At 41.2% G+C, this 12,112-nt stretch overlaps 1 protein-coding gene across 3 annotated transcripts in view; it reads right to left on the reverse strand.

Moving 5' to 3' along the window:
• Nucleotides 1-3,596: 3,596 nt before the first annotated feature.
• Nucleotides 3,597-12,112, reverse strand: part of LOC131691386 (uncharacterized protein DDB_G0271670) — a 159,627-nt gene continuing 151,111 nt past the window's right edge. For 2 of the 3 annotated variants that reach the window (XM_058977731.1, XM_058977730.1), the window contains exon 5: nucleotides 3,597-5,903. In XM_058977731.1, coding sequence (XP_058833714.1) covers nucleotides 5,166-5,903 — 738 coding nt within the window. In that variant the 3' untranslated portion in view covers nucleotides 3,597-5,165. The remainder of the gene's footprint in view (nucleotides 5,904-12,112) is intronic. The other variant, XR_009305757.1, reaches the window with a different exon arrangement.

The following is a 12,112-nucleotide window of genomic DNA, read 5'->3' on the forward strand; positions in this document are numbered from 1 at the left end:
GCCCTGTTTCGAAGCACCTACACTTCTCGTTTCCCACAGGGTTGACCCCATTGCTATCCCCCGTCGGCGCTGGAAAGGTCCTCTGGGCTCACAAGGACTGTCTCACAGATACAAGAACCGGGAAGCTCCCGCAACGCCCCCCCCCTTCACCAACCTAGAGCATCCTCCACAACCAACGTGGCCCGAATTCCACAGCTAACTCACCCAACCATGGGCCCTCTGTCATAGCCCTAGGCGTACTGGAGAGATTTCCCGCAGTCCAAACCAAGACTGCAGTAGAAGATTCAAGCGACAGTAAAGTCATAACCTACCATACCAATTAAAACATGAAATATAACTCATACAGGCCCCTAATTAAGGGGTGAATAAGCATTCAGGGGAAAATTCAAATAAACAACAACAATGTCATACACACTTCGAAATTTAATACAAAATTGATGAACATTTTCCAACTGATTAGTGTAATTCAATTCCGCTCAATTCATTGAAAGTTACCAACGTTAAAATTCTTACACTCCTGTTTCATTCCCTCTAAGGAAAGGAGATTTGGTGTGTTAGTGTATGGACGTCAGTATACGGAACCAAGATGGATACAGGTGGGCACATTTTTTCTATGTATGAGTGAGGTTGTCATTTTTCTTCGGTGAAGACGATAAAATAGGAGGATGTGAAGAAGAAAAGCATAAACAAATGACGTAGTGGGCTATTCTGAGGATATCAGTTTTGTTTCGGTTCGGTCATAATTATTTTTGATCGATGATTTCGAAATAAAAATTGTTCCTAAATGTTCGAATCAGAAGATCCGAGGGGAAGCTCGGCCTTTTCTCTCTTTTATGTTTACTTTCAGGCAGCCATGCATTATTTTTCAAGTATAAAACTAATAAACGCAAAAATGCCAAATGTCCCCACCTTTCTATCGCTTCATCTTGATACGGAACGTTCCGTAATGAATTATAAGCCTTGGAATATGCTATTGAAGAAAGAATGTGTGGGTGATCAGCCAGGGCCGGTGGAAAGCGTGGGTAGTATGGGTAGCACTACCCACTCGAAAATAACCGAGTGGGTAATTACCCACTCGAAATTTTGAACCATTTCAAAAAATTAGATGCGCAGCGCATGTATCTCGCACTACACACATTTGACAATATCGATGTACCACAATTCCATTTGCATAAACGAACGTGATTTAATGTAAATGTAATGTAACCGTGTGCATTGCGAAAAGGGAAAAAAATTCTTACTAATGGACTCCTCACCCTTTGCTTTCTACCCACTCGGGCGTAAAGTGTTTCGCCGCTCCTGTGATCAGCCATCCGCGATGTGTGACCGGTCGTACTTCGCCTCTCAGATCTCGCCAATGTTCGGTATCTGGTACTTTGGTCGGGTTTCGAAATTTGTTGTTTTTTTTCGGTTGATATTTTGATCCTAGCCGGTTAATCGTGTGCTGATAAAGAGGAGACGGCTGAAGCGTCAGTTTCAAAAAGGAATAAACCCAAAAGCGGGACTAGCCATTTAGCGAACGCAGGTAAGCGCTATTAGTGGAATATGTTGAAGCAAAAGTACCCGCAAGACTCAGAATTGGTTTGGATTCGAATGTAGTTGATTTTAGACCGAATAAAAATGTATTTTTTTTATTATGAAAGTGTGAATGCTTTGCACGTATTTAATTAATAGGTGGGTTTATTGTACATGAAGATGATCTTAGAATGTACGTACATGTATAAACAGACATTCTTCAAAAGGGTAGTTGGATGTGCAATAGAGCTATCACCTTCCATCTACAGAGTTAAAAATGCCAACATCTATGGATTAAATCAAATAAAAAAGATGCAGGTAGATGTCTTACATAAAGACTGAAGGTTAATTATTGCGCAACCGAGCATAAAAATGCGTAATCAGTCCAATACCTAACCAGCAATATCAGTGTCGGACCATCATTTTACGTTTCCTACCTTTCACTCGTCTTATTTCGAATTATTGTTTGATTATTTTGTTGCACTATCTTTACTTTTTAACCGGAACGAATTTCGCCACTAGCAAACCATAGTTAAAACACATAAATTTGGCTGCGTCCGTAACCAAAAACATCACTCCTTCTTCCTTGTGAAATCTGGACCGCACTCACGCTGGATGAAACGCGCATCAAGACTTTGGATATTAAATTGTTAACCAGAACTTTCGACCGAACGACACAAGTGACATATTTAACACCTTTTCATCGACGCCCGTTGCTAACAGTGTTCAAAGCTATCTACGATTGGATTGTTCGAGATTCCTAGGGGAACCTGCGAAATCGAACCTGTGGTTGGCCTACTAGTATTAGTCAGTTGGCGAGCCACAAACGCGTAAGCCCAATCCAATCGAACTTCGAAACAGTGAACTGAAATTATTTCAAACTTGACTGTCACCCGAACGTCACTGCAAGCATGTGCATCTCCTAGCTCGCGGCCTCGGCCCTATTCCCTAAACAACACAAACATTGCGATTAAAATTACCTTTACGCTACATTCTCTAAACTGTTACATAATGAACACCGCTTAGTAGTTTTTTTTTCTGGTTGAATCTTCACCTTCAATATATCACAATTTAACTTTCTTCGCTTAACCGTTAGTTTATTGAATAAACTGTGCCTGTGTGAGTATGCTCTCGCACACAGCAATCCTCCTTTAAAACCGCTTGAAGCGACTCCCTGCCCTAAACTTAATCCTAGCATTTCTTCTACGCGGAACTGTACCCTTAAGCTTGGCCGACTGCATTTGGGGATGTGTGTGTTTTTGGTAAGTTTTCGTAGCTGCAATTTAGAACAGTTTTGATTTCGCTTCGACGATGCGGATCGGTGTAATTTTGACCACAACTACAAATGAGTATAATTTTGACTCGTTTTGAGATACGTTAAACGTAAAATGAACGTAAACGGTTTTCGATTTGGTAATTTATCACAATTCATTCCAAAACAGAACAATGTTTGTCGACTTCACATGAGACAAAGAGAGAAAAAAAACAAGGCTATCGATTTTCCCCGATCCCCTATTCCAACTGGTTCGCTGGAACCGGGGAAAAAGGCTGTTCTCGGCAAAAGAAATAAATTCGAACATTACATTACATACAGCTAATCACACACACACATACGAACGGACACCAATGCGGGAGTGGGAAAAAACACTCACAAATCTCAGCTTTCTTCTATCGCTGCACTCATCTTGCTGCCCTTTCACATTCACTAACTTAAATTTAATGATTTTTGTTTTTGTCTCTTCAACTGGTTTGCTTCTTACTTTTTATTACGGCGTTTGCTTATTTTTTGTTAAACTACTTTTTCTCCCTCTTTTGTTCATCTTATTGACTTGTTTTAAAAGAAAAATTACACATTCCCAGCCAAGTAATTTATGTCTGCTGTAAGTTGTATAGTAGTGCTTGTTTTGCTGCTGCTGTAGTTGTTTTGTAGTTATGGTAGTAGTGGTAGTAGTAGTAGTAGTAGTAGTAATAGTAATAATAGCAATAATAATAGTAGTAGTTGTGTCGGTAATTGTAGTTGTATTTCATTTTTTGTTACTATTGACGAAAAAGCTTCTCCTGTTTTACGGTATTTTTATTCATTTATTTTGCTGTGTATGTGTTTGCGTGTATTTATTTGTTTTCTTTTTGCAATTTGGGTCTGCCTGATGTGTATGTGATGTGTTATTTTCCCTATATTTCGACTATCTGTGTGCTATATGTATTGTATTTTTAGTAGTTGAGCCATTATTTCCCATTTTGTTTCTTATTCATTACTATCGCGACTTATTGTAATCTGGGTTGTTACGAAGCGGTTTGTTTACTATTGTAGTTTCGTTTTTTTCTTCTGTAACTCGTTCTGCAGTTGAAGCTAGGACTATACATGCGTTCTAGTTCCTACACAAGCCAATACAATCGATTCAGAATTGAATAATTTAACTTAACAAACAATAAAATTTCACTAGTGCTTCCCATAGTCTCTTCGGAAATGAAGAGTAAAAGGCTGTCATTTTACTTGAAATTTAAGATTTCTGTTACATTTCACGTTTTTCTTCGATTTACCTATTTTTTCTGACATTAGTTACTTCTTTGTCGTTTTGGTTGCACATTTTACTAAATGGTAGTCTTGCACATGAGTTTGATACATTTTTTTTCCTTTTATTCTGCCTTAAATATTACTTAAATTACCTTAAATTACAGGTAAAATATATGTTTTCAAAACATTACTTTTCGTGCTGGCATGGAATAAACGGGAAAGTTACGGTACGCAACAGAAGGGAAAATTTACAACCGATTGTTCTGTAGGATGTTTTGTTTGCTTGTGGGGAGCGTCGTGGAATACGGAAGGATTCATCTGTTCAGCTAGCTGTGATCCAGAGTCAGATGATTTTACCTGATCTGCTGAGATGTACGTGTCTGGCTTGTAAACGTTTGATCAATTGAAGTAGCTCAACGAAGTAGAAATTTCTAGCTAAGTGATAATAAAATCGCCGTGAGATCGTTTGTTCAAAGCCTACTAGATTCGAGCGTCGACATTTGTACTGGCTTCCAATGAATTATGGCATCTGAGCAGTCCTTGATTGATCCTTTCGGCTAACGCTATCAGGATTATTCGATTGAAGTCATCGTTTGTCGAAGTCCCCTATCAGAGATGAAAAGGTTTTGTAAAACTACTCCATTAAACAAAAACAAATTTTCTACCGAACGTGTAACTTTTCACTAACGCTATGTGAAACTTTAAATTTTCTCAGTCCGAATCGGTGCCGGTACGAAATCTATAACTCAGCTCTGTTTTACCCCGTCTACAATCGGTGATCGCACTCCAATAGCACGGCATGGCAACCGGCGCCAGCGTCGGTGCAGCGATTGGGAGCACTAGCCACAGCAGCGTCGCCTGCTACTTCACTCTTCATCGTCAGCGGATCCCAACCTACTCCCGGAGATCTATGACTGCTATGATCGGTCCATTGGAACGAACAACGCAACGGTATTTCGACGGTAGTAGCCGTAGTCGACTGTTTTGTTTGGCCGTCTTCACCGGTCGGCTCATTGTCAGAATCACAAGTATTATCACGACATCGATTAGCTAGTTTTATGAATAAAAAGGGAAACAGATCACCGCGATGACCCGTGTCAACATTTCAACTATCCTGCGCCGGTCCGCCATCCTGTCACATGTAGTGCGTACTGGTGTCCGGGCTAGGGCTAGCTGAGAGTGACATCGGTGTACTGCTGCCCCCCTGATTCAGCGAACCCGAGGAAGCATTCGGGACCGACGATGACAGAGTTTGCTGCTGTTGCTGCTGCTGCCGCTGCTGCTGAACCGACGTGGCCGATTGCCGGTAGTGATGATTATGACTATGTATTCCACTTACTGCTAGATGATTCCCGCCGCTAGAACGTAACCCACTCCGGTTTCCACTCGCTCCGACCAGACTACCATTCCCGTAGGAATTGCTTCGCGTTTGATAATTATTATTATTACAACTAGTACTGCTACTATTAGGTCCATAATTGTTGTTATTATTACTACTGCTACTACCGCTATTATTAACATTAATACCACTAGTGGATGATTTGGATGTTTTGTTACCTGGGAGAAACCACAGCATTTGCTTCAGTTTATCAGACTTGTCAGACTTGGTTTGCTGGCTGTTGGAGCCACCGCCGGTCGTTGACGACGAACCGCTGCCCAGCGTGGAGAGACTGTTGGCGATCGCCCGGTTGCCCAGACTGACGCCCCCGCTCAAGGAGTGGCTGAGACTGGACGCTCCGGAACCCCGCAGATGGCTGTTGAGATTGCTCATGGACGATGACGTCGAGGACGCCCCGGACTGGTACTGGGCGGGTACGTCGCGCACCGTTTTGTTCGGTGGGGCTTTGACGTAGGTTCGTGGTATTTCCGATTGCTGGAAAGGGAGAGAGAGAGAGAAAATGGGACGTTAGTGTGGACGAAATTTCTCCAGATAAACAGTAAGCCTTGTGAAGGCAAACTAAAATCGTAATATTAAATGGCATCATCTTTGAGACATGGAAAAGGTTAAACTCCTCTCCCGCTCTTTTGACGTAGGACTACGTCTTTGTTTCGATATGAGGGTACATTTTGAAAATTCAACAAAAGAATCTAGGAAAAGTGGTTAGGTTTTTAACGCTTACAAGCCATTTCACGATAAATTTTTGCTCATTTCTCTCTGAAATACTTCTAAGAACAGATTAAAGTGGAAAACCGTAGATTTTTTATATAATGGCATAAAAAATTTGAATAATATATAATATAGTCAAAATACCACGCATTCCCATATATGGCATGGCAGATTTATGCACCCGAAAGCATGGCGAGAAATAATTGTTTGATTTATTCCCAAAGGGTAGCGCTCAAGCTATGAAGAAGCCAACAGGTTTTAGGCCTATCCGCTTGAGTCCTTTTCTTCTGAAAGCTTTGGAACGGATAATCGTTCATCACATCAGAAACGTTAGTTTAGTTCAATATCCACTGCACTAAATGCTACATGCATATCATTGTGGGAAATCCACGATCACTCTGCTTCACGATGTTGATTACATAATTGAAAAGGTTTTCTCGATCAAGCAATCTAGTTTGGGTTTATTCCTCGTTATTGAGGGTGCTTTTTAAAATGTGTCCTTCCAGTCTATTCTGGAAGTGACGCGCGGTCATGGAGTATCTGTTTGTATCTTAGGTTGGATAAACGCAATGCTTAGTAACCGCATCATTTGCTCTTCATTGAGACAGGCGGAGATTAGGAAATTAAGCATTTGCGGCTGTCGTCATGGTGGCATTCTGTCACCTTTGCTATGGAACCTGGTTATCGACGGCTTATTGAGGAAACTCAATGAGCTTGTATTTCAAATCTACGGATTTGCTGGATACTACTAAATACTAATTACTGGACTTTGCATCGGAACAATCTTTGACTTAATGTAACAAGCATTAAGAACTGTCGTACAGTAGTGTCGACAAGTTAAATTATCAGTTAATCCAAACAAAACTTCCATGGTTCTTTTCACGAAGATGCTAATAAATGGGTTTGTCGTATTGCAGTTATTCGATTCTAGCTATTGTGTGCAGATTAAGTCAAATATATTGTGGTCATATTGTATTCCAAACTGAACTGGTCCGCTCATATTAAGTTCAGATTCAAGACAGCGTACATGGCCTTCGAGCAGTGCAGAAGAACTTTTGGAAAGACCTGGGGGTCTCAAATCCAAATACATCTATTGAATTTACATGACAATTGTACGCCCAATATTCTCATACGGATGCCTTATGTGGTGACAGAAGGAAGAAGTGACGACGATTCAGTCAAAGCCAAACCATCTGCAAAGAATGCCGCTCGTGGCATTGACTGGTGCTTTTCCGAAAACTCCGACTGCTACTCTTGAGGCCCTTCTCAATATCAAACCATTACACATACACCTTGAACAAGAAACACTATCGTGTACATACAGACTGCAGGTTACTGGTCTTTGGGAGAGTAGCCATGTTGATTTTGCTACAAGACTTCGCTCACAAATGGTTATATCAGAAGAAATTTTTGGTCCCAGTGATATTTCACTCACATGTAGTTTTCCTTACAAGATATTCCATGTGAAGATTCGTTGTCGAGAGGAGTAGTTGTCTGGCTATATGGAGCGAACAACAACGCAAGGGGCCTGTTGCACTGATAGCTCTGTCAACGAACAGAGAAAGGAAACTGGACTTCCCACTTATATATCACTTGATGACATGCAAGCGTCTAGATCGTTCGACATTTGCAACCTATTTCGTAAGCACTTTAGTAGTGTTTTTTTCAGATGAAATTTTAACCAGCCAGCAAATTTCTGAGGCTGACACCAACGTTCCTTTGCGCCCACCCATTGGTTGTTATCCTGTCATTACGACTACTACAATTAGCTCAGCATGCATAAAGCTGGAGCCTTCATCTAATGCTGGACACATGAGGGAAACTTCTGTTGTACTAAAAAGTTATGCTAATGGTTTCCTGGTTCCTTTATCAATGCTATCGAATATCTCTCTTCATTCAGGAACTGTAACTGAATGCTTCTAAATGCTCAGTTATCTCATTCACCCGCAAACATTCCATGATCAAATTCGACTACAATATTTCTCAGAGTGTTCTTCAACGTGAATCGTCCGTGAAGAACTTCGGAGTTCTGCTCGATTTAAAACTGAATTTTAAAGAACACATAGGATAAACCATATTCAAAGCTTCCAAACATTTAGGATTCATTTTTCGTGTTACAAGATTCACTCCTTAAAAGCGCTATATTGTGCTGTGGTTCGTTCTACGCTTGAATATGCATCTTATTACCAGAACGATATTCAACGCATCGAAGTTATCCAACGTAAATTTGTCCGATTCGCACTTCGGCGACTTCTATGGAGAGTCCCTCTAAATCTTCCGTCCTACCCTGAACGCTGCAGGCTTATCGATCTCAATCTCCTATCCGTTCGTCGGGATGTTTCCAAGGCAACTTTTATCGCCAATCAATCACGAATCACGACTGCCCTGATGTTCTACAGTTATTGGATTTCGACATCCGTCGTCGTAGCCTTCGATCCCATCCATTCTTTCGTCTTCCTATTGTCAGAACCAATTATGACCTTAACCTTCCGGCAGTGCACGCTACTCTGAAAATCTAGCGAAATCGTCTTAGGACACCTGTGGTTGCTCGTTGAGTGGGCCATAAGCGCGACTTCCGGAGGGTTAACCAGCCATTCACCAGTATGTGCCGTTTATTCAACCGATTTTCCCACGTCTTTGACTTCCATCTTTCCCGTACCGTCACTAAGCGATTGTTTGTTAATTCCTTCTCAAGTTAGCTTTTGTCCCAAATTTAGTTATACAGTAGCAAAATTATTGTGTTAGTGTTAGTTGTAGAAATAAACTGTATCATTTGGATGTTTGTAATCTGTTGGTACAAAAGATGAAGAGGTTTTATGCCTGCTGGAGAAAGGGTTTGAATGAAATGTTGGGTGTTGTTACGACTGTGGTTGTTTCAGGGGAATTTATTCGGCTGTTCAGTCATGTGAAATTTAGCGAACACTAATTTTGGTAATGTCCAACATTGGGCATTACCAAAATTAGTGTTCGCTAAATTTTACATGACTGAACAGCCGAATAAATTCCCCTGTTTGAATGAAGTCTAGCTCCAGAGGGCTTTTCTCTGCTCAAAATAAAACAATAAAAATAAAAAAAAGGAAGCAAAAAAAAAACAATATTCCAAGCAAAAATCTTCGCAATTCTGTGTGAAGTCAAGAGAGCTTGTTTGGCAAAGTTATAAACTTCTGCTCCGTTAGTCAGGCTGCAATCAAGGCCATTACTTGGATAAATGACATTCCAGTATTACTGGAAATGAATGGGCTGGCGAATTGGTCAGAGCAGGTGCAGCGGCTGGTTTCGTTGGTACTGAGCTCGCCCTGCTAATTCATAGATAATTTTGTAAACATTAAGAAATGGTAATCATCGCTCATTTTAGTTCACAAGAGGCTGCAGACTTGAAGTTCGGAAACGACGGTTCGCGTGTAGTCATTTTGCAGCCGTCATTTCGCAGCCGCCATTTTGAACTCCGACATAATAACAAAATATCAACGTATTTAGAAATAATGAACACATTTGACAATCAAAAATGGATGTTTCTATGTCATTTCATTATCCCACACAAAATCTCAAACTTTGATGTATTTTTGACCAAAAATGAAAGAACCTTTAAAGTTTGGATGAATTCAAGATAAGCGCTTTTGATAGATTGTGTAATGAAACTTACACTCCCTACGTTGACAAGTACCATTGGCATTGTATGTCAGTAACCTTACACAAGATCGTAGAGCATTCTATGAGAATTGTATCATCATCACCATTGCCAACAGGATATTTCAGTAAGCAGGGTTCAGAGGCAAGAAATAAATTTTAATCGAAACGGCAGGTTAAACCATAGCCAAAAAATGTTCAAGATTGGCCAGCATGGATAACGAGAACGAATGATTCTTGCGTTGCAAATCAATTAAGAAGAGGAGTTCGATTTGTAAAGGGCACGGATTTGATGACTACCTTTAAAAAACTAGGAATACATTTTCCACGAAAGGATGATGGTGATAATTATGACAAGGACGAGGATAAGGCCGCAGACGAGGACACAAACGAGGATGCAGACGTCGACGAGGACAAGGACGAGGACGATGACGAGGACTAGGATTAGAACGAGGACGATGACGAAGACTAGGACGAGGACAAGAGCGAGAATGAGAACGAGAACGAGAATGAGAACGAGAACGAGAACGAGAACGAGAACGAGAACGAGAACGAGAACGAGAACGAGAACGAGAACGAGAACGAGAACGAGAACGAGAACGAGAACGAGAACGAGAACGAGAACGAGAACGAGAACGAGAACGAGAACGAGAACGAGAACGAGAACGAGAACGAGAACGAGAACGAGAACGAGAACGAGAACGAGAACGAGAACGAGAACGAGAACGAGAACGAGAACGAGAACGAGAACGAGAACGAGAACGAGAACGAGAACGAGAACGAGAACGAGAACGAGGATGAGTACGAGAACGAGAGCGATGACTAAGACGACGATGATTGACAAATTTAACATTTTAAATGACTTAAATGTCGTTGAAAATTAGTACAAACCGCAGAGGTCCCAAGTTACTTCCTTGTGGAAACATGTAATATTGGAAAATTGTGACGATATGCTGCTATATAATTTTACTCGTAGAATTCATCCGAAATGATATAAATGCAACCAAGATACAAATTGTGAAGAAGAGCCGAGAAGAGACAGCTTCAACAATAGTATTTTATGATAAATTTTATCAAAAGCTACTTGCAGATCAGTGTAGATGACGTCCGTCTGCGCTTATAATTTGAGAGATTTTTATTGAATTTTAATTGAACAATGAATATTCAATGTGAAATTATATTTGAATGCAACGAATTAAAAATTCAGAACGGGTGTTCAATAAAAAATGAGAATTTTTTCAGTCATGTAGTTCAAAAACAAAAAAAAAGTTCAGCATTTTTTTTATTAAAAACATAACGTTTATTCTTCAAAAAAACATCAATGAATATTGGAGAAGGGGCGCTGGTCAGCCGTACTACGCAACTTAGTGGCGATGTTCTCACAAAAGCGCTGACATCCATTTTTCGGATACAATTCCGGATCCTGGTGGTCAACTGCTTCGTATCCTTGGTCCGCCAATTATTTTTGTACACTAGGGCACTGAGGGAGACGAAAAAATCCTCAATTGCACGGTACTGGGGCAAGTTGATCGGGTTCCTTTCTGCTAGAAGACGTACTTCCCATCCGCATGATGCTCCTTTAAGAACGGCAGAATAACACTCCTCCTGGTACACTTGTTGATTGATGACCAGACCGATCGGCTTGAATCACGGCTTTGACATCCCTTTGAAACTTTTTTTTTAAATTTATGCTTAACCTTCCGGAAGTCGCGCGCATAATCCACTGAACGAGCAGCCGCTGGTGCGCTAAGGCGATTTCGCTAGATTTTCAGTGCAGCGTGCACTCAGTGCACTAGCGCGACTTCCGGAAGGTTAAACTTATATTTCACTTCGGGGGTGTGGTCGACTTGTCGCTGGAATAGTAGCTGTCATTACCTGGAATGTGGGTCTTCGAGAGCGGAAAGTATCTTTCGTCGTCCAGTACAAACGACGTCCCGCGGTAGTTCTTCGTCATCCACCGGCACTACGATTTTACGATCGCTATCTGCTCGTCCGCGTACTCGGGGATGATTTCCTCCATCTTGAGGGTCCGGTTAATCAAGGTATGGGAGCCGTGATATTTTCGGCCGGCGTCATGCAAACTCGTTCCGTTCTTGTTGTCGAACAGCTTTTTCAATGCTTCCTTCTTCTTCTTCGTCATTCTCTTTGCTGGACGGCCGCTACCGACCTTCCGCTCCATGCTTAGGGATGCCAGGATCCGATAAACTGTACCCACTAACACATTTTCGTCTCGAAAGTGGTCTACCGCAAACTTTTTTCCACGATGACCATGCATTTCGTAAAACCGTACAACACACTCGTGAAGTGCTTGCTGGTTCGACGCCATCTTCGATTGAACTGACAGCACC

The sequence above is a fragment of the Topomyia yanbarensis genome, chromosome 3 (genome assembly GCF_030247195.1).
Source record: "Topomyia yanbarensis strain Yona2022 chromosome 3, ASM3024719v1, whole genome shotgun sequence".
In the NCBI taxonomy this organism is placed as follows: Eukaryota; Metazoa; Arthropoda; class Insecta; order Diptera; family Culicidae; genus Topomyia; species Topomyia yanbarensis.